Source organism: Spea bombifrons, chromosome 8, assembly GCF_027358695.1.
Source record: "Spea bombifrons isolate aSpeBom1 chromosome 8, aSpeBom1.2.pri, whole genome shotgun sequence".
Taxonomy (NCBI): Eukaryota; Metazoa; Chordata; class Amphibia; order Anura; family Pelobatidae; genus Spea; species Spea bombifrons.
The window spans coordinates 4,231,811-4,255,619 of NC_071094.1; the positions used below are offsets into that span (position 1 = coordinate 4,231,811).

The 23,809-nt window shown below is 40.1% G+C and overlaps 1 protein-coding gene across 1 annotated transcript in view; it reads left to right on the forward strand.

Annotated features, from left to right (window-relative positions):
• The window catches only part of LOC128502722 (carboxyl-terminal PDZ ligand of neuronal nitric oxide synthase protein-like), a 44,289-nt gene that overhangs the window by 15,123 nt on the left and 5,357 nt on the right, over nucleotides 1-23,809 (forward strand). The window contains exons 3-5 of the mRNA XM_053472616.1: nucleotides 20,093-20,185; nucleotides 21,923-21,981; nucleotides 22,767-22,875. Of these exons, the coding sequence (XP_053328591.1) occupies nucleotides 20,093-20,185; nucleotides 21,923-21,981; nucleotides 22,767-22,875 (261 nt within the window). The remainder of the gene's footprint in view (nucleotides 1-20,092; nucleotides 20,186-21,922; nucleotides 21,982-22,766; nucleotides 22,876-23,809) is intronic.

Genomic DNA, 23,809 nt, shown 5'->3' on the forward strand with positions numbered 1-23,809 from the left:
AACGGTGCCGTTGAGGACACGGGATTTCTTACATCGTGTCCTTAAAGGTGTGCTGTTTTTGGAACACTAACGGTAATTAATAAGCCCGTGGGAAGCAGCGGTCCCTGTTATGAGTCTGAGGACGGTAAACATAATATTTTGGTGTATTTACTTATCTTTTGTTTAGAAATTAGCATTCATTGAATATTTTCATTTTTAAATTTTGGTCTGTGCCGTCTCTGCGACAATGTTGTCCGTTGTCCATCAAGAACCTCGTGGTCAGATATGGCCCTCAAGGCTATTTATTTGGCCCCAACCTGCAAGTTCTATTGTATGACATCATAATAGCATATGATCATCATTCTATGTCAAACTAAAACACTGCCCTATCCCTTGAGATGAAACCAATATTATTATTATTATTATTGTTAATATATTAATATTAAATATTATTGTTAATATATTAATATTATATTTAATATTATAATAATATATTAACAATAATAATAATAAATATTGTTAATATATTAAATATTATTATTATTGTTAATATAATATTAAATATTATTTTTATTGTTAATATTAAAATAAATATAGTAATATGAACAATAATACATATATTATTATAATAATAATTATTATTATTACTTTTATCATTATGAATGATTATTAATTATTAAGAAGAATAGCAATTTAATAGTTTCAATATGGTAAGTTAAATATAGTTTTAATATGTATAAACTCATATTGGTCCCGGAGAAGAGGGAGCCTTTATTGGAAGACTAAATGCTTTGAAGACCTCAGAGGTCTCTTCTTCTACATCTTCTTCTGTCTTGATCCAGTAATCAGATCAAGCCTTGCTTGGAAGCTGAATTTATAAAATGTAATTAAATCAGCAAAGCCCCAATAAACACCTCCAAGTACCCATATTTAAATTATTTATATATGGTCATTGTATTATTATGGTTAATATTTATAAAATGCCGAAATTTGCTGAATCTACCGTATTTTTCAAAATTTTACTTAAAGATAAACTTTCTCCAGACAATTAAATAAATCTTCTTTATGATGCGTAGCTCTCCCTCAATCACAAGCCCTCTGTGCTTTACGATCCGTTTTTAAAAGACTGAGTCAGAGATATTCTCTGCGGTTTTCTCATCAATAAATCCTTATTGTTGCTACGGAAACAACAATCATTACATTATTCATTGTCGGAGCTCCTTTTGTGCACGAGAGCATCTTACGCAATATCGTAGTCCCGATGTTCGCTTATGAATAATTATTACCCTGGCGCTGAAAATACTTGAAGCAGACGGGCTCCTTCCCGTCCCCCATTCATCTGTCTACCAAAAGCACCTCGTCTTCCAAAATAATAATCCTCTTATTTATACTCATTGTTTTTAAGCCCTGGGTTGGAAATCTTTAAATGGGCAGCTTTTTTATATCGTGCCGTCAGCGGAGGGGAAAATAATTTTTATAGAATCGTAAATATTATATGCTTTTTACTGCCTTTTGGAATTTGTTTGTCTAAAATTGAGAGGATTTAGAGTAAATTTTGGTTTTATGACATAAAGGCTGTCTTTCTTTATAGAAGGGAAAAAATAACATTCTCCGTTTCCTTAAAATCGCGGCCATTTTGGCAAATTTTAGTATTAAACTCATTTATGAAGTATATTTAGAGCTCTTCCTGTTGTGTGGAGTGGCGTCGCGTAGGGGTGTGGCTATCTCCAGTCTTTAGTGGGAGGGGACAGGCTAAAGTGGGTGGGGAGTAGGCAGAGCATAGGCGGGGAGTGGGCGGGTCAGAAACTGACCCAGAGACCCGGGGAAGCAGACCTTCACTAGGAGACTCTGGGGTAAACCTAGGTTAACATAGCTATATATATATATATATATATATATATATATATATATATATATTAGTCATTAGAGATATATAAAGTTGTTTAGAATTGTAAAGTTGTAATAAAGAAATTAGTCGATGTCGGAAGCTGACTGCATAGGACTGCCCTTAAGGGAACCTTTATGAAACATTATGTCTCCTATATTGTTGACTGAATAATTACTTTATTGCACCTTGACCGAGGCAGGGTTGTTTGTAAATGTGGCGAGAATTCTTTTTCTAGAGTACATTAGTCTTTTTTGTCTTATTTCACTTTTCTTTAAAAAAAAAAAGCTTTTGTGATTCTCTGGAAGGCTTCAATGCGCATGGCCCTTTTGATGTTGTGTAAAAGGAACGACTAATATAATTTCTATGAAGTTCAAAATGCAGCGTTCATAAGACTCATTTAGCCTACCTTCGACGGAGTGCGAAACGTCTATAGCTGTGGATGTGATGGTTGACTGCAAGAACATGGACTTTAGAGAGACCCACAAACTTTGGGTTTCTCAGTTACCGCCACAATGAAGACATCAGAGAGGCATCGCGTCCCGTCTTCTAATAAGTACTTTCAATAGGTAGCACCTTACCCATCGGGTCTGGACTGGCCACCTGGCACATCGGGAAGATGCCTGGTGGGCTGGTGGCCGGTAGGGCCACATACATCATGATTATTAGATATCGTGGTGCTACATCAACCGGTTCAACTTTGGTCAAGCTTAGACCATAAAACGTCACAAAAAAGACCCTCACGCCAGATATTCAGGAAGCCTGTAAAGCCCAAGCCGCTTTTCATACCGTGTATAAACACATGCCTTCACTGCACTTGACATGGTTAGGACCGCTACATCCCACAGTGTTTTTGATGAAACCAGAAATACCACCTGAGCCACCAAGTCCATTAGATCTGGAGAAATCTTTGGACGATAATAAGCCAATATTTGGGTTATCTGATGCTCCCAGTCAGGTTTTGATGGGATAAATAGACTCCCCGTCTTTGAAAGACCCAAGTCAAGTATCTGGGAAGATTGATGTGATTTTTGCCACTCGTTGTATCGCATTGTGAATCCTCCGAGCGTGATGAAAAGCAACAATGATTTCGGGAAGAATGGGAAATTGTACGCTTTCTTTAAATGTCGACAGCCAGATATGAGCCATCTGCCGGACGGACAAGCTTATATTTCACACGACGTCGGATTTTTAATCTGCTGCAAACCGCTTGTGAGATCGGAGTATTGCTAAAAATAATTGGGTCTATTTGTCTGCCTCCCAGCTGAAACGGGAAAGCCATGCATGCCATTAATATCATAAAATACAGTTACAAAAAATATTTCTTCTGCAACAGTATCCCGAGCCTTCAATTGTTAAGACAGAAGAGGGATTTGTTTCGAGACTAGCTTCATTTTCCCATGTGTTCGAGGTGCTGTTCCACTTCCATAAAACATTTACATCATTCAAAACATTTACATCATGTAAAATGTAGCATATAATTGTATTATTATTATTATTATTATTATTTTATTCTTTTCACTTAAAGAAGGTTTGAGGATTCAATGATAAAGTAAGATAATCCATAAATCTTTTTTTTCTAAAGCAACAACCTAAACATTCCAAAAAAAATTAAAAAATTAGACAACATTTTACATGATTAGAAATAATTATTTGTACGAAAATTTTGGTTCTTCAACAGTACTAGAAATGACGCTTCTAATGGTTAAATTAGTTAAAAATGTTAAATTCAGCAGTGAAGATAGGAAAGAACCTTTAAATCTGTCACTAAATTGTTTAATATTATGGACATTTTTATTATTCCCGTTCTGGGAAGTTTAATTAGTTAATAGTTTTCTTTTTTTTTTGTTGAAATGCTTGATTCGCAGAGGTCGTGCCTATAGGCGCCCGCGTACTTTGGCCGGGTGCCTATGTTCTGTACATTACCGAAGTACATTAATCCACAGGACGGGACGCGATACAGGGTTTTATGTCAAAGCTACGTCCACGTTTAAAGGTTTATGTCATAACACGTTAGGCTGATCCGCCCTGACTTTAAAGATTTCTGCCAAGTCGTCTGATTTGTGGGACTGTTATTGACTCATAAATTGGAATTCGGTAATCCAAGATCCTAACGGCCCCCGAGGGGGCACTTTTCCCAGTGTTTAGATAAAAGTAATTGATCCTTCCCAATATCGATTGGTTTTGTGCCCCAATTTAGGGTCTGAGTGAGATAGGACCATCATTAAACACTCAAAAAACACTAAATCACTCAAAAAAAAAGGGAAATTTTCATGGTCAGCTTTTAGCGTCAAAAATTACTTTCTTATTGTTTGTAAATTAGTATAATTGTTTTGGGTTAAAAACCCTTAAAAATTGACCATCTCTGAGATAAAAACCAGCATTATCTAATCGGAAGTTGACTCCCTTCTTCTCTCCCAGCCTCGCAATAGGGCTGCCTCGACCAATCAGCAACAATCAGCAACTTCACAATAGGGGAGAGATAACATAGAGATAACTATTGTATGGACATACGCTGGATTTATAACTCATACCAACAACAACATTATGTAGGTTTTTTAAATGTATTTACCAAAATATAGCTTTGCAAAAAAAATTTGAAATCTGAAATCCCTTAATTAAGTTTTTTGAGGTTTCATAAAAAGTTAAAATCTTACATTTTAAAGCCATAAATATCTTGTTATTATATATTGCTTTAGTTAACGTGTTTCCTCCGAAGGTTCCTACCAAATAGCCCCCCATTGATGTGGACACCTGTTGGTGGGTAGCATCTGATCCAACAAAAACAATTCTTTAGCCTAATAAAAGCTAAGTTGCGTGGCGACAGAGCAGCGAGACACCGCTTGCGTGCCCAGGGGAGTCCACTTAAATTTAATATCCCTTGTGTTCCTTTTTTTAAGGACAGTCTGTGTTCGCTGTCTGGAGTACGGCTGTTTGAGGCCAGACATCAGCTGTTTCCCCAGCGCCTCAGAAAAAAATGATATATATTTTTGTTTCTGTGCAACCGGAGGGTTCCGCGTTCCTGAATGTTGAAAAGGTCTTCATCAAACCATTGTTTATTTTTGGGACGGGGTGGCTGGTGTCTCTGTTATGTCTTTTTCTGTATAATAAGGAGAGTGCGTCTTTGAGAAACAACCGCAGAAGAATATTCTTAACGAATTACGAGGCTGGAACATAGCGGTTCTATTATTAATAAAGAATAAGGTTTTTTTTGTGATGACCCACTCCTGTGACCTTTTTATTTCATTGTTCCCAATTTAAAAGCATTCTACTATCTTTTCTTCCACTTTTACTCTGCTAATATCTTCCGACTTCTCTCCCCATCCAGCCTGGTCTTTTCTCCTGTCCTTCTTAATGATCTGCTCTCTTCTCCTTCATCTTTTTCTTCCCTTTTTATCCCAGTCTCTTCTACTCTTCCACCTCCATTCCCCTTTTCCACCGTTCTTCAATCCCTTTTATTCATCCTACCTTTCTCTCCCACTTATACTGTTTTCCTTTTTCCCTGTCATTCTCTCTCCTCCCTTCTCTGCTCATTTCTTCAATATTTTGTTTCCATTGTGCCGTTCTCTTTCACACCTACCCCTTTCTCTCTTACTCATCCATCACTCCTCTCTCCCTCTGTCCTCAGTCCTGTCCTTAATGCTTTGACTCCTGATTTCTCCTAAAGTTCCCTTCTGTCTCCTGTTGAGCTCCATTCTGTCCACCTAATCTTACCCTCATTCTCTCGCTCACCCGTTACCCTCATTCTCTCGCTCACCCGTTACCCTCATTCTCCCGCTCACCCGTTACCCTCATTCTCTCGCTCACCTGTTACCCTCATTCTCTCGCTCACCTGGTGCCCGTTTCTCAATCATCAACCACCATTGTCTGCTCAAGTTCAATAAGAGTGTGGTCTGTCTGTCTATAATCTATCTCCTCATTCCCTGTCTTAATTGAAACATTGTTTCACCAAGCGCATTGTCCCAGCCCTGTATGTGTTCATCACATAAAGACTTTAAATTACAATTTCATTACTTTCAGCTTGATTTTTCTCCAGTGATACATTTTTTTAATGAATTTTATTTAATGGCGGCAGTAGGATTGTTTACAAAAAGCGGCGCGTTTGGTGAGATGCTGGATATTAAGTTTATCGCTGACTTGATGACTAAGCCTTAGCTCTTTCCTAATAGAGACCGGAGCTCCTGTCCCAGTCCCTGCGCGGAAGCGTTGCCCCCTCGATGCCCTTGGGACCTACATTTGAAAGAGTTATTGTAGTGCGTTCTTTTGTCTGTCACCATTAACATTATGGATTGTTTCACCTTTGCATCTTCCTAGGAACAGGCTGTTGATAATAAATAATATTCAGCATTAGTACAATGCAGGTGCCAAGGCTTGTTACAGAAAGACTGTATAGGTGGTAGGGAATACAAGTTAAAAAAAAATTATAATTAAACAAAATGAGACATATGAGACATTTACACGTTACTTTAATTTGTATAAAATATAAAAGGAGTAAATATAAATAAATTAATATTTTATATAATATATTACCCATCCCAACCATTAAAACTGTGTGATTTTACGTTTCTGCTTCCACGTGGGTTCTTAGGGGTCTATGGGCGGCCTAGGGGGTAGTATGGGTCTGGTGCCCCCTTTATACTTCTCTTGTAGACCCCAGGCAGTCCTTTAAGTATAGTCAGGACCGTTCGGCTTGGGCCCGGCTTGCTTCACGGCGTATCACGGTGTGGGCTGCTATCCGACTCCACTATAAATCCAGCAGCTTTACTAACATTTATCAATGAATTACTAGACATTTTCTTTAGGCTGATAACAGACATATCGATCTGCTTTGGACGACAGGCCGTTTTTCACTTTGTAAGTGGAATTCTAATTTATATCTTCCCCTGAAGGAAAGCGTACGTTTCTGTGCATTGATACATAGACCCTATAGACGCTGCAGCGTACACACAGATTAACAGCTGATACTTCTTCTACGTGGAAGGGGTTTGTAGCGGATTCAACATAACCATCTGTTTCACAGAAACCGTACGCCGGATTTATTTCGCTAAATTTAAACTCCGTTCCATCCTTTTCTGGGGCGCTTCTTATTGAATTCGTGGAAGAAGGAACAGCTGAGTGTCTATACATTCTATTCTTTGCACGTTTCTAAGGTTTAGCCTCGGAACCTGTTAAACCACAGCCTACCTTGAGATGTTACATACTAAGCTTACAATCTGAGAGTTCCCAGAGTGCTCAGGGCAACCCCTATGTTACCTGTCTGTAGTTGCTCGTCCAACCTTAAGATGGTTTTGCGTTTTTTCATTTCTTCTATTGACCCGGAGTGGTCAATACAATTGGTCGATCAAATGAGGAACTACAAGTCAACTAGAGGTCTACGTCCTAAACAGACTATGTCCACATTTACAATAATACTTCCATACAACAAAGCAAAGAATCCTCATATGTAATATCGTTAGTACTGCTGACCACTGTGAGCAATTAGTTAGATCCTTGGCCCAACACAACCTGGCGAGATGATGGCCTTCATATGACATTGGTTATGTGGCCCCTTTGTCTATATCACCTTCATATGGGCTTTGGCTTTACTTCCAAGCACCTGAAGAAGACTTGCTCATGGCTCTTTAGTTTCCTAATAGCTTATGGTCCCATACGCCACACAACGTCTCCCCTGAATCTCCCCTGAATCTCCATGGATGGTCCATGGGACGCCTTAGATGTTGTTGTTATTGCCCACATTCCAAGTTATTGTGATTATTTGTATTTATCTTCTCTTTCCCGGTTTTTAGATATATTGAGGTACTCGTTGAACGAGTTATCATGCAGCCTCGTATAAATGATTGATTGTATGCGTGCGTTTACGGTCGATTTATAAATGTGTCCCTCTTCTGTCCATCTGTGAGCCTCGTCGAAAAGGCTCGTCGAAAAGTCCCTGGCAGGTGACAATTTGCTAGACACGGTGAAAACCCCTCCAGGGCTCTGGGCTTATAATTAGTAAGCTAGACATCTCAGCCTTAAGTCATCCGGACAAGAGCTGCCATCTGCCCATATTTACCGGCATACACCAGCTTCGACGGTGGACGGTAGTGGCTCTGGTATGAACCGAGATGTCCTAAGGGATGAAACCTAGTTATTTCTTGAATGGATCTTTATTCTATTGACAGATTTGTTTTGTGAAATAAAAAACTGTTCTTTTCTTTTTTTCCCTGTTGGTAATATTTTCTGTTTGACAGTTTGACACCTTGCCTCGGACTCGTCGTGGCACCACGTTGCGGTTCTTATTATCTAAGGAGAAAAGCTGATTTGAAAACAAAATCCTTTCGCCGTGACAGATGTCTTGGGTTTGGGTATAAAAAAAAAAAAAAAAACCTTGTCAATAAAATAAGTTTTTGTCGCAATAATTAATTATTCAGGACACAGGTAACAAATAAAAAAATGTTCTATTTTTGACATTGTCTGGTTATGCTTTATTCAGCGAGGGTTGGAGAGCTTGGAGATCTCAGCGGAAAGCACATTTACTACGTTAAATCCGCTATGAATTAGACTAAAAAAAAGTCTAGAAATGATTAAATTCTTTATTTTTGCTTTTTACTCATCCCTCGTCCCATGGTTTGCCTCTCTCTGCTCATCTTAGAAATGTAATTATTTGTCTCAAAACCATAACTGATTAATCTGTTGGCCTGGAATATTTTTGCCCACATCGTAGATGGTCACGGGGCTTCTTCCTTCCAGCACAACGACCAGGCAAGGTCACCTTCTAAGAGATAGCTTGTTGACGTCTTCTCCAGAACCTATTATAAAGGAAGCTGAGGTCGGTGGCAGCCTGTGGCAGAACCATTAAGTCCTGAAGTTCTCTCCTTTCTCCTCCTGCCTCCGTCAACAAAGGCAGCCGGAACTAATCAACAACAATCAGCAACTTAAAGGACAGAGATAACGCAATGTGTCGGAATAATCATGCAGACCCTGAGGACAGGCAGTAAAGATGGCTGCTCCCCTGGTGTACACATAAGGCCGATGTCTAATAACCACTGCTTATCTTAATCTGTAAACGATATTATATCAGATTATTGAGTGTAAACTGTAGGGTTTCAGAAAAGAGACAGGCGTGCTTAAAAGAACCAAAAGCTAATATATGCGCGGAGAATGACAAGGCTCCCTTTTGTCAGAGTGAGGTTTACAGACGCGGGGTTTGAAGTCCTGAAACGTCTCATTATTTATGCGTCCTCATGTCTGCTCGGCGCAGCTTCTCGTGATGGCCCGATTTCCCCGCACGGAGACAGTTGTCATGTTCTCTATGGGTACGTTATGAAATGACTGTATAATTAGGCAGTTTTATATTTATCCCCAGATATGACATAATCGCACCTGGATGTTTGCTTTATACCCTTCAAGCACTCAAGAGGTTAGGGGTCTAATTAGCTATTAACTTGTCGCCTAAAAACTCAAGTCTGTGTTACATTGTATCATTCACACATTCCCAAGAATACCCGGAGATTCTGTACTAATGTCTGATGTTTTTATGGCAAAACGAGGCAGGAAATATCTTTTTATTATTAAAAATAATCATTCTTCCAGCTTATGAAATAGCCTAAATTGAACGGTTAAAAGCTAGATTGAAACCCAAAGGCTAAGGGAAGATATACAATTTTTATGTAATCTTATAAACCTGGGGTGTTGGAAATCATGGCCTCTCTCATTATAGAACTCAATTGCGGATAAAGCTCCAAAGCACGGCTAGGATTACAGATCGATGGCTGGATTTCATCACCCTCCAGCTCCTTTCCCTTTTTGTCTTTTGGAACTTGCCTGAATAAACTATATCCCAAAGACGCCGTCGCTGTGATATTTAAGATCATTCAATAGCCTTTTCTGTTACGGCAAAAACCTGGTATTGTTTGTGACTTAAAAATAGAAAATCCTACAGTTCCTCTAACCGTCAAAGACTCTGCGTCTCAAAAGGAACCATGTTTATAAAATGTCGATGACGCCAGTGTTCCTTCAATGCTTCTTTTCAATGGCGTCTTCTCAACCGGTTCTGCTGGATTTTCGACCTGTTGGAATCCCTTCATCCATTTCCCGTTGGCTGGTATAATGCAGAGTATTTCATTTAAATTCACGGGAACTTCCCCGAGCTGCCTTCGAGGAGCTGAGTCCGGGTTGAGAAGGCAGGGCTAAGCCTCATTTAGTGGTGGGTGGTGGTCCTCAAAATCATTGAATGGGGCTAGAGGACGTAGGACCTTGGTAGGGGCCAAATGCCGCTCCTCCACCATCAGATAGAACTCACTGCCCGGAAAGGATCTGATTTCCAGAGCTTCTGGGTGAAATCCATAGAGTTCCTCTGTATTAATCACCATTGAAGGCCAGGCAGAAATCAACCAGCCTACGTAGGACCTGGGAAAAAAGATGGGGGGGGGTTCAAAAATACATAGTGTAAAATAAATAAGCAGACCTAGCAAAAGGGGATCAAATAAGTAATAGAGCATCTGATTCTCCCAAATCACAAACCCTGACCAGTCTTATTCCAAAGCATTAGCGGGGGATCCCTGGAGATGTCCATCCATTGACCAAAGTGCCACCAAAGAGCACGCCGGACTAATGGAATTCTCTGTCTTTTAGAGATGGTTCTACAATAGAATTCATAACAACTCCTGTTCTTTCCGGCACGCAGGACACTTGAGGATAACTTAAGAAAAAAAATCTCTCGATAAAGAAGAAGTTATGAAGGCAATTGCTAAAACATGTCTTGATTTTGCCCTGCGGCGATAATTAAGGAGAGAGCCATCCCCTAATTGTTATTTTGTTTAACTTAACTTCACCACAAGGAAAATCAGGATGACCTTTAAGAAGAGTCGATATTCTTCTCATATGAAAGCGTGCAATTCCTCTGTGGCTCGTTTTTTTTTTAAATTACCTTTTGAACCCCAAGTACGGCATTACAGCCAATTTCTGTTTCTGGAAGTTTTCACGCATTAATTAGAAACGGCAATTTACGATGTAACTGTAGACGCTAATCAGCTATTTTCTTACTGCAAATTGGGATTACTTTGGACTTTTTTTAAAAAAAAATCTTGGGTTGGACTCTTGATCCAGGACAGAGTTTATCATTTGGGGAACCGATAATAGAAAAAGGTGGTAAAAATATAAAATGGTTAAAAAAAATGTTATTTTGTTAGGTTTTTTTTAGATCTTGATTGTGGTTGTGATGAAACAGAAGATGTAGGAGGACATCAAAGCCTTGGACAGAAATGATTGATGTAGGAAGAAGACAAAGCGGTAGAAAAATATAATCCCCGAATGTTTGAATTGTGTTTCCGAGTCAAGGAGAGGAACGATAGTCAAGAGTTTAGGGAATCTGCTCGTATCTTCTTAAGAGTCCAAGGAGCGGACAACGGAGCTCCAGGGGGAGACGGAAAACATCTCAAGGTTTCTGTAGGACCAAACCAGTCAACTGAGATTCGAAACAGAGCTTAATTATCACGTTTAGTTCAGTTTAGAACCGAATCTCCATGTTTCAAAGAGGTCAAATTTAAATGTGACGTAAGGACGTTTTAATTTACTGTGAGGGTGGTAGATAAACGGAACAGCCTCCTAGCAGAAGTGGTTAAGGGAAAGACAGCAAAGGGAATTTAAACGTGTATGGGATAGGCATACGGCTCCTGAAGACCAAGGACTGATGAATGGTTCTAATCTCCCATCAAATTTTATGTTTCTATTATCCTTCCATGGCTTCAAGTTCTGTTTCTTGTGCCTCTGCCGTGAGAAATATGTGGGCTCTCGTACCGATCTCCTGCCAGCAATCATACAGAACGCCATTCCGATGACGTAAAAATCAGACGTTTATACAAAACCGAAATATAGTTCAATCCGATCACCCCTCATTTTAATGACTTATTACCTTTTTATGCGTTCCAACATAGAAAGTGGATTAAAGATGCCATCCGTGACATTACGCCGAGACTCTGTATCCATTATTTAAGCTACGGATGCTTTTATGAAACCAGTAAGCCTGACTGATAGGGCAAAAATGAAATATTTTTATAAGCCTATCCCACTGGACTTCACCTTAATTAAGGTTAAAGGTCCCTTCCCACTTAGACAAAATAAATAAAGCCTTAGCAGGTCCATATAAAGTATAATTAGGTCGCAAGAAATGTTTAAGAAGCTTTTTGTTAGTTTCTATAGTATCAGCCAATCAGTGTTTGCTTTTCTGTCATGTGACAATTAAGCATCCCCTAATAAATTACAAATTAAGCAGAATATTATGTTTTTTTTAAAAGGATTTAAGGGAAACGGTTTGGGCGTTTATCAGTACCGGGAGTATCGATGGTTCTGATGCTGCGTCTGGTTATAAATGTGTTGAACGCAGCAGAGCCGGTAGATAATAATAATAATATAGATCGCTTCATGTATTAGACAAATAATTTGGTAATCGGTGTGTGTTACAGCCTAGCGTTACTGTAAAATAAATGACTATTCTGCTGCTCAGCGTGGATAATTCTAGAGTTTATCGTAGCTGCCGCCGTACAGCGCATTAAACACACAAAGCAAATGTTTACTGGTTTCCAAAGGAACCCAGATTACCCCGCTTAGCCTGAGCCGGTCGGGGCAACCCCCACGTAGAAAAATCCTTCTTGCGTTTTATCCCTTTTTCCATTTTCTCCACGACTGCCCGGAAATCAAAGGAGTCGGGACGCCAGGTTTCAAGTATATATACGTTTTATTTAATGTATGATAGTCGGAAATAATACTTTGTAAATAAATAAATAAATCAGGTTATATACCTGACTTGCCTGACCCTTTGACCTTGACTTCGTTCCCATCTCCCGTATAAGTATGTATAAGGTATAATGTATAATGTATAAGGTATAGTGGCCGGGTGCGTTTGGGCTGATTAATAAAATAAATAAAAAAGTCCTGATTATATTTCAGGGTAAAGCACTTCTTTTTAATGTTAATCCAGCATCTGATTTACGAGGGTTGGGATAATTAGATAATATGTTCGATCTTGTTGCTATAATTAAGTTTAGTTGTCTTGTTTCATGGTTTCCAGGCATGTTTTTTTCTCTCCGATATCAAACTATTTTGGCTTTACGATGGATAAATAGCTACGGGGATGTGCTAGGTCTCCATGATTAACCAACGTGGCCTCCATGACTTCTTCAGATCCAGAAGAAGATGGGCTCGTTAAATTCCACAAAGTTTTGTCAAACCAAAGAGCAAAACCCCAAATCATCTAAAATAACAATCATAATTCCCATTATTTTTACCCGTATCTAGTTTTATTTAGAGATTACAAGCCGTGCGATGGGACCTCCAGTTATCTAGCTGGACCTGAAGCCTCTCCACCATGACCCACTCCACGGACGTCCAAACATTCTAGAATTCCAATGAATAAACCCCCTAACTCTTAGATATCCAAGTTGACGAATGCTTGGCTAGAGCCGCTTGGCGGTCGATAAAAGCCGGTCAAAGGTTTTCCTCGCTAAGTGGTGATAAAGGACTTCAAAAAAGGGTCTTTGTCTCTGGGGTTCTTGGTTCATCGGGCGTTACGGGGGGGGGGGGTGTTGTTATAAATGTCTCTGTCCCTTTACCGGACCACCTTAAAAACCAACACGTCGGATCGGCGGCAATAAAAGAATGGCATTGATTTGTTGCCCCCTGAAAAATTCTGTAAAAAGGGAAAATGTGCTTCTGTATTGTTGGCGGTCATCTTTACAATTTAGTTTTTTTTTGCGATTGTATTGTGAGTCTTCCGGTAAAGGGTTTTCACGGTGGGAATGGGTCTCGTTAGAATGTCTCCAGCTGGGGTTTTTTTTTTCTTTTTTTTTGCTAAATTGTTTGCCGTTTCCCTGGGAAATATTTCTTTCATTGAAGATTCCAAAGGCCAGATGATGTCACCGTTTCAATAAGCTTGGCGACAACAAAATGTTGTATAGGAAGTGATGAACTTTTATGAGTAGGAGGCAGCCGGTGAATGCTTTGCAGTAGAAAACCCCGGACTTTCTGTTCTGTGTGTGTTTTTTAAAATTTATTTATTATTTATTATGTTTTTCCACTTAATTAAATGTAATAAAGAAAAGTGGTGTTTTTAGTATTAGTGTAGATTGTATAGATAGTATAGATTTATCTAACTGAATTCATTTATGAAAAATACATAGTGTGTGTTTTTTTTTAATTTTTTTATCTCATTTAATTTATGTAAAAAAGAGGGTTATTTTTGGCAAATTGTTTTGCAAAACTTCATTTTTCTAATCAGTTTCCTGTCCTAAAGTTTTCTTAATTCTTCCCCCTCTACCTTTACAAAAACTGCCCGAATCAGCAGCATAACGGGAGAGAGAGGTTACTTAATGGGGAGGAATTATTGTGCAAATCCCAAGAACAAAACGTAAATTTTGTATTTCTTACGAGGTCGCGCTCGAGCCTTCTTTCATGTACTTTACCGGAAAAATTGAACATATTCTATCCTATTCTATTCTGTGCATGTACTGCAAACGTCTTCAACGTTGGTCTGGTTTCCACCAACAGAGCCGTTGGGTCCTTCACTGGACGATCGGCCAAAGCAGTAGAACCACATATTAACCATCTGTCTTTGCGTCTCATACCTACCAAGTATCCTATTTTAAGCAGGACAGTCAAGATTTTCAGACGCTATCCCACTGTTCTGCTTTTAACGCAGTAGGGATCATGGGCCGGTTAAGGAGATCCCTTGGTCTCCCTTGACCAGCCCAGGGAGCTTTTGACGTATCGTACACAATATGGTGGCCTGTTTCAATACATCTTGAGGTAGCTGGACGGGTGAGGAAGGGGAATGGTCCTGTTCCTGGCCGGCCTCTGGCCATATCTCCAACGAAGATGTCTCACTTTGGGTACCTGAGCTTCTGTTTGGTAGGGTGTCTTGATCCTGGGAGCCTGCGTGTTTTCCTTCCTTCGGGTTAATTCTGAGATGCTAACATTTAATATATTCCATGTACCGCACTAAACACCTTCAGTTCCTTCCGATATTCCAGTCTAATATCTGGTTCCTTTGACAACGACGAGGTAATTGGATTTTAATGTCGTCTCCGGCAAGGTCCCCCCCCCCCCCAGTAAGTTAATTCTTGAGCCTCTTGCTCCATTATTGAAATTAATAAAATGCGTTTGGTGGAAAAATAGAAACCCATAATAGTTGTCCTTGATGCAAAGGACTTTTTATTTTGCAATGTTCATAACATTCCAGTCTTTCATAGCAACAGTTTTTTTTAATTAATTTTTATTGCCAAGCTTGAGTTTGTTTGTTTTTTTTTGTTTTTTTTTAATTTGAACACGCCGGGAAATTAAAACGATATTTCATCGAATGTCATGGGCGGGCTTATTAGTAGCCGTCGATCCGGAGTCAGATGTTTGATGGAAGAGAGAGAAATTCCACGCAAGCACTTTTCCTACAAGCGGAATAAATCACGATTCCGCTCGTTGCCATGACATGTCGTTTTATTGAGATGAAGGCCTTTTAAAGAACATGATGCAATTCATTAATCATCCCATACTCAAACGGTGTCATCATCTGAGTATACAAGGCCGCTGCCTGCGGCGTCTGAATGATGTGGGTGTATTTGGTTGTTTAACAAGGGCCTTACATTTTTGGCCATATATTGTTTAAGAACAGGGCCTTTTTTTCCCCGTAAATGCTCATAAATCTTCTTTAACCATCATCTAAACTCTTAATTCCATGGTTGACTAGACCATAGTCCATGTGTTGAGGCTCTTCTCATTGGGGAAACCATCTTAAAGCTGGTTGTTGACTTGGTCAACCATACCTTCCATGTATCTGTTCTTCCCAACCAGAAAGCCGCCCTGGATCAAAAGGTACTCCAGCATGACAAACAAATATCTCAAATTATTGTTGAAATACCTCAGTGTCCTGCTGGGAATATGAATTACCCTTCTTGATGCCAATATGGAGAAGATCATCCAAACTTCTCACCCATGGTTGAAGGCTAACCTTCTTCAAGGGATCTTCTTGGTAACACCAAACCAATTGAAATGATCTTTGCATTTTAATATGTTATATATTTTAAGATTATACAAAGAACTACTTTACTGTCTTTTCCAATACAATGATGATGGGGTCCGACTTCAGAGTATTGTAAGTATTGTCAGAAAAGCTTTAGATCTTGTCACGCAGATCGCATCCCAGAGTCACGTCAAGTGTTTTTGGCTAAAAGCACATTTTCTTGTTTACTTAAATATTTACAGTCAACTGGAGAGATCTTCCCGTAATAACACACAGTGAACGTTGGACTTGAAAGGCAAGATGGGTTTAATTGGGTTGCGTTCTCTTTTTAATGACCATATCTGGTGGATAAGGAAGTTGATACCAGGGTTCCCTCCATTCCATTGATCGCATTCAGCAACGGTTGCCATGCTCGTCATACTAAAACTGGAATCGCCAAAAGAACCCTCTGAAAATACCCCGCAGGCTGCTTTTAGCCACAAAAACTGAAAGGAGTCTAAGAAGACCCAAGCTGGTGACCGGTTCCTCTGAGGTTTCCATGCAATCAAGACTATATTCCACTTCAAAGGTGGTTGTCATGTCGGTAGAGGACCGTGCCAAGGAAATTCCAATTGTCTGAGCTTTCCAATACTTTACTTATTTGAAAGAAGTTCAGAAGTCTCAGGTTTTACCGTTTTCATTCTAGGTACTAACTACCCCCACCCGGCCTTCCTTGTTTCTCCGTTGACTCCTTCTGAATTCTAGATTTAATGGTGCATAAAATTAGGTCAGAAGTTTGCCACGGGCCACGTTCTCCACCCGCTCCACACAATAAATAGGTGAACTACCTCTTCACGCTGGAGATCTGCCTTCAGCGTTTAGTGGCGCTTTATTTTTGCACGCTCAAGGAAGCATGAAAGTCAGTCGATTCAGTTAACGTCTCCTACGCGAGAAGTTGTGGATCTCCATGACACGGTGTTGCTAACTAGGAGTCCGCTAGATGTTCCAGAAGTAGAAGTTACGCGATGCTTGGCTCCGTGTTTTTTGAGGACGCTGCAGGGAAAGTTAGGGACTTGAAATCTAAAGCAACAGCAATGTTAAGATGTTCCGAAGAAGACGTCTCAGAATGGCAAGAGTACAAAGTGTCATGCTATCTTTTTTGTTGTTAAAATTGATATATCTTCAGGAAATTCTGCCACAAGAAATAGCCATTTTGGGAAATCTGAAATCTATTAAGAAAGCAACAGGTGTTATGCTGCTCTAAGTTTTTTTTATTACTACTATCAAATTATAAAGTTTTCAGATATATTGCGCTTTTTATTTATTTATTTATTTATTTTTTAGAAAGTTCAAGTTTTTGCCCCATATTATGTTTTCAGGAAGCTGCATATTAGCCGTTTGTTATCTGAGGGCCAACCTACTAAACCCCGACTCCTTATCATACTGCCTGTGGGAAGTAATAGAATGACACGGTCTTAAATCACCCAGTCAGACTTTCTGACTAATGGAAGTCTATGGAGGAACGGACTTCGTTAGCATTGCCGTAAAGCATCAACAATGTCGGCTTCCAGGTCAGCATGACAAAGGTGCTTTATTGGAACAAAACAAAATAAAACCAGGTTTTTGTCACTGACCAACATTACTGTATACAGCGCTGGGGGTTATATTACTGTATACAGCGCTGGGGGGTTATATTACTGTATACAGCGCTGGGGTTATATTACTGTATACAGCGCTGGGGGTTATATTACTGTATACAGCGCTGGGGGTTATATTACTGTATACAGCGCTGGGGGTTATATTACTGTATACAGCGCTGGGGGGTTATATTACTGTATACAGCGCTGGGGGTTATATTACTGTATACAGCGCTGGGGGGTTATATTACTGTATACAGCGCTGGGGGGTTATATTACTGTATACAGTGCTGGGGGTTATATTACTGTATACAGCGCTGGGAGGTTATATTACTGTATACAGCGCTGGGGGTTATATTACTGTATACAGCGCTGGGGGTTATATTACTGTATACAGCGCTGGGGGGTTATATTACTGTATACAGCGCTTGGGGTTATATTACTGTATACAGCGCTGGGGGTTATATTACTGTATACCGGGCCTGGGGGGTTATATTACTGTATATAGCACTGGGGGGTTATATTAATGTATACAGCGCTGAGGGTTATACTGAATTTTCTTTCCATAAGACGCTCTGTTGAAGAACTCCGTGGTTCGCCTGAAATACTAGAAATAGTTAAAGAAACGAGGCAAAGATTCGCGTTCTCGCTGGTTTCTAACCCTTGGCAGACGACCACCAACTGTTCCCCTCCCTGCGTGTTTGTAAAATGAAATTAGTTTGATTTCGAGTTCACAGGGATGAATATTAAGCGGAGAAACGTCCCAGTAAAGCGTCCCACCCGGGGACCCCGGCTCTTGAAGGATTCGTTCCACAGTTCATTATTTTCTCGAGACGCCGACACAAAGGGAACGTCAAACTTCGGCATAATCGTTGGGCTTTTATCTTCGCGTTCTCCTCTGAATGATGCATGAGGGGACGTTCTGTGACTTCCAATAACAAATGCGACGTTTCGGCCTATTTATTGAAACCTGGCCGGAGGATTAAATCAACCAACATTCCTAGTTTATTATTAAATACTTTATAACACAGTGATGTCAATAAGGAAATAAATGGTTAGAAGAGCTGAATCTTGCTTTTCTATCCCCCCAAAAAAGTTGTGAAAAGGAAAGACACACAGACATACCTCCCAAATCTCCCGGTTTCCAAGGGGCAGTCCTGATTTCCCTAGCTGCCCCACTCACTCGCTTTTTTTATGGGCAATTGGGATCGCGGTCCAATTAAGAAGAGGAAGAAATAACTGTAATAACATTTAATTACCCAATTGTTACTTCCAGTGGGGTTAGAAGCAATTTTAATGCAAGCCAATCAAAAAAAACGAGTTCAATCATTTTTATTTTTTTTCAAATGCCGCAACTGCTTCTGTTTTGCTTTTATTTATTTTTTTTAAGTTACAAAACTTACGTCCTGGGCCGTTTCAACATCTTACAAGAAGAATAAATATTAATATAGCGTGTGTGTGTATGAGTGTGTGTGTGTGTGTGTGTATGAGTGTGTGTATGTATGAGTGTGTGTGTATGAGTGTGTGTGTGTGTGGGGGGTTATGTATGAGTGTGTGTATGAGTGTGTGTGTATGAGTGTGTGTGTATGAGTGTGTGTGTGTATGAGTGTGTGTATGTATGAGTGTGTGTGAGTGGGTGTATGTATGAGTGTGTGTGGGGGTGTGTATGTATGAGTCTGTGTGTATGAATGAGTGTGTGTGTGTATGTATGAGTGTATGTATGGGTGTGTGTGTATGTATGAGTATGTGTGTATATGAGTGGGTGTGTGTATGTATGAGTGTGTGTGAGTGGGTATGCGTATGTATGAGTGTGCGTGTGTATGTATGAGTGGGTGTGTATGTATGAGTGTGTGTGTATGAGTGGGTGTGTGTATGTATGAGTGTGTGTGTGTGTATGAGTGTGTGTATGTATGAGTGTGTGTATGCATGAGTGTGTGTGTGGGGGGGTGTATGTATGAGTGTGTGTGTGGGGGTGTGTATGTATGAGTGGGTGTGTGTATGTATGAGTGTATGTATGGGTGTGTGTATGTATGAGTGTGTGTGTATGTATGAGTGTATGAGTGTGTGTGTGTATGTATGAGTGTGTGTGTGGGGGTGTGTATGTATGAGTCTGTGTGTATGTATGAGTGGGTGTGTGTATGTATGAGTGTATGTATGGGTGTGTGTATGTATGAGTGTATGTATGAGTGAGTGTATGAGTGTGTGTGTGTATGTATGAGTGTATGAGTGTGTGTGGGTGTATGTATGAGTGTGTGTATGAGTTTGTGTGTATGTATGAGTGTGTGTGTAATATATATATACAGCATGGAGAGGCATTAGCCTCCAGCAGGTTGGGGAGATTGTCTCGCTGCGTCGTGTAACATTGATTGAGAGCGTCGCCTCCCGAGAGGTTTAATTGCTGTTCTTTCCTGGCCTTTTCAGGAACCGGGTGATCGCCGATGGTTCCCAAATTATTAAAGTCCGGGGATTAGTTCCATGCGGCGCACCCAAGATTGGCCTGCCGCTTTTCATTAAGTCGGGAATGCATTGTTTTTTTGTTCCCCGAGCCTCCTGATTTATGGAAGAACGTATATTTCTTGAAACTTGTTAATTTTCATTTTTTTCTCTCTTTTTATCCTCCCGCAGTATGAGTTTAAAGCAAAGAATATTAAAAAGAAGAAAGTCAGCATCAGCGTCACGGTGGATGGCGTGAAAGTCGTGATGAGAAAAAAACAAAAGGTAAGTTAGACCCTGCTATGGCAATTTGGGGGGGGGGGTAATATTTAAATTATTAATAAATTCCCAGCTAAATGCCTCATCGTGCCATTAAATATACAGATTACGTGTGTGTAAAAGAAATGAACATTATCTGTATATTTCAGAAATATATTCTGCTGCTATGGCAACAAAACATTTCACTGCTCTAGAATTAGAGAATTAGGCTTTCTACAAATGTAGGATTTTTGTTAAAAACCTGTAATTGGATTGTATCAGAAAACAATGGGTTAAATGTAGCCAAATACTGAAGATTGACAGCCCTGATAACATTCGTGCCTAACGCCATGTTTACCTGAAGCAAGGGATTCTGGGTATCCAAGCGATGCCTGCAGTGAAAGCGCAGATTGGTTTATGGCAATGGAGTAACTAATACAAAAGGCATTTTATACATGTTACTGGGATGGGATGGATCATGCCACATCAACACGTATGCTTCTCAGGCATTTAAGGGTTAAATGCATCCCAGAGAGCTTAATTCAACTGAAAAGCAGCAACAGTCGTGGACGGATGAGTCCCTAACATCTGACTCCTGCCGGCAGATCATTAACGACAATGAATAATGTATGTCGGGTGATTAATGTGCGGTTACAAGGGAGCTCCGGGTAAAATAATGACTTCTTCCATACAGATTTATGTGAAAAAAAAAAAAATATATATATATATATATAGGGACACCTGCAATGGTTAATTTTATTTATATATATATATATATTTTATTATTTTTTTTTAGTTTTATGTTATTTTTATTATTTTTGTATTTATTTTTTTAAAATATAATACGAATTATATTCTATTAAAACATATTATATATTCTATTGATTAAAATATTAATAATATTTTTTTAAATAATATTCTTAAGTATACAGGGGTCATTGGAAAAAAATGCAGTCGAGGATTAGATAGAATTATGGGGGGGGGCAGCATTTTACTATTTATTTCTCTTTTAATTAGAGGAAGATTTATTAGGTGTATCGTACTATTCCCCGAGCAAAAGAACCCGGTGTTCCAGATGTGATATTACTCAGTATTTCCTACAGGTGGGGGGAGGGGGCAAAAAATAATAAGTCCTATGTCCTTAAGATCAAAGCTGGATACAGATACATTCGGAGCTTTGAAGGTGATGGGGAAATAGATTAAAGGCAAGGAAAGCATTTAATTTGAAGCGACGTACGACACCCGTTTCCTAATGAATTAGATAAAGATTCCGTCGCTGCTGGAAGATGCGCTATTTAAATCTTTTTTTATTTATTTTTAATATAAATATCTGTCTTTTTTGTGATCAGGCTGGGAAGGGCATTGGCGCCGTCTCTCTTTGAGATTAAGCGCGTCTTGAAGTGGTGTCGCTCAGGACTGGCGGAATTTAAATTTGTAATATTGGGCACATTTTTAACGATTCGGCGCGGGGGCTGGGAATGAGATCTGCGATGGAACTGATTGAGATCCTTTGAAGTACGGGAGACCCGGCTCCGACTGACTTCGGTTGCCCGTCTCCGAGTATCGATAAGATCAAAGCCGTTTCGGAATGTTACTTTATTAAATGTATCAACGGTTCATCACAAATGTTGTGCATCATCGACTCGTCATTTCTGGGCTCCTCTGACCCTCGAGCCATCCCTGTATATAAGCGTCGTACTCGCAGTGCACTCGCCCTCAGCTGTGACCACTAACTTGCTACCGCTTTGTCTATTCTGCCACCAGAGAAAAACCTGGACCTGGGATGAAAGCAAGATGTTGGTGATGAACGACCCAGTGTACAGGTAGGCGGGCTACCATTTCTGTCACCAATGAGAAGACCACCGGTGGGGTTTATACCATGAAAAACTCAACCAACCAGCCGACCGTGTTGCAACTCATGTCTAACGCGTACCCGCTTTACTGCCCCTTTCATTATTCCCAAGTTCCCCGTCTCTAGAGGCAGCGCAGTCTTCTTCTCCGTGGTTCAAGGTGACGCTCCGTCTTATCGCGGACGCTCCATCTTAGTCTTGGCCGTACTCCCAGAGTATAGATGAAGATATAAGATCAGGAACGGATTTCATCTCAGGCGCGTGTTTTTAGTATTTATTTTTTCGCTAGGGCGGTTCCCGGGGTGATTAATAAATCAAAAAAAAAAACTCCTCAAAAATAGAGATATAGAAGAAAATCTGGATGCGACGTTTCCAAAAAAACCCCCCTTCAAATTATATTATAAAAAATGAATGCGTCTTGCCTTCTAAATCACCAGTTCTGCAGAAAACGTGACAACATATCCAGAAATGTGATTATGTGGAAGGAGATGTTGGCGTGTGGCCGCCATTTGCATCGTCGTTGGCAGGCTACGTTGGTGTTCGGTGCCAGCGTCATTTTGAACAAACCCCCGAATAATATAATGTTCCGTTTTTCTGCTTTCTCGTTTCTCGACTCCTCGCCTTGGCCAAGAGCGATAATGAATGTTTAATTCCCGCTTCCCCGCTCCGAGTCGCGTTGAATATTCACGGCGCGCTCGCCATTCGCCTTTGATTTGCCATTTATTCCGAAATCGATATCCGTGTTGCTGTCCCGTTAGGATATTTTACGTCTCCCACGACTCTCAAGACCTAAAGATATTCAGTTACATCGCTCGAGACGGCGCCAGCAACACCTTCAAGTGCAACGTCTTTAAGTCCAAGAAGAAGGTAAGCGATGAATCCTTGGGAATTTAGGAGCCATGTTTAACTGGCTAAACCTAAACTAAACTCCTAAACCCCCCCCCGGGGCCAATCCACCAATGAAATGGTGGCTTTTGTAGTTATTTTTATTAATTATTTAACAATCTAAGGGTTCTTTAATGATCTAAGGGTTAACCTATAGATGAGAAGGCAAACAGTTCTAAAATGCCGTACGCGATCCCCTTAGTGACATCACGGTGCAACTTGGTATGCTAATATTCTCCATGCTGTTCATTAGCATACCGACACACATGCTAATGCTGATGACACAAAGGAACTCTTCTCCCTTGAGCTGTACGTTTGCGCGAGTACAATGTATATCGCTATAGAGGTGGTGTGGCCCCCCCCTATAAATACGACAATGGCTTCTGTAGATGGGGCTGTTGTAAACGGGTCAGTGCCCAGTAATGGCGGGTTCCATCGGGATAAGCGGCCGCCGTACAATTGATTTTCAGATGAGCCGCTCCGTTCACAAGCATTCACCATTTACAGCCCGGCAAGCTTTTGGATTCCTTTTAAGACGTCTTTTAACCCCTTAAGGACAGTGGGTGGTCCCTAAACCCATTGAAAACAATGCATTTTGAGCCCGTACATGTACGGGCTTTGTCATTAAGGGGTTAAAGATTTCTCAAGCATAAAATTGCACAGACTCTAAAACTTAATGATTTTAGTGGCTACAAAGTAGCTGATTACATTCTTTTTGTTCTCTGATAAATTCATCCCAATATGGCCGCCATTTAACCGTTTGCCTTCAAAGCCCGCATTATGTTACAAACAGCCTACTATTTGTGTACCTTTTTTTGGGGGGGGCGGGGTCTGGCCACAGTTGACCAGTAACCCTTTATGTACCACGAGGTTAAGTAACACGCATTGCATTTTTCGTATTCCTCCCCCTGCTTCC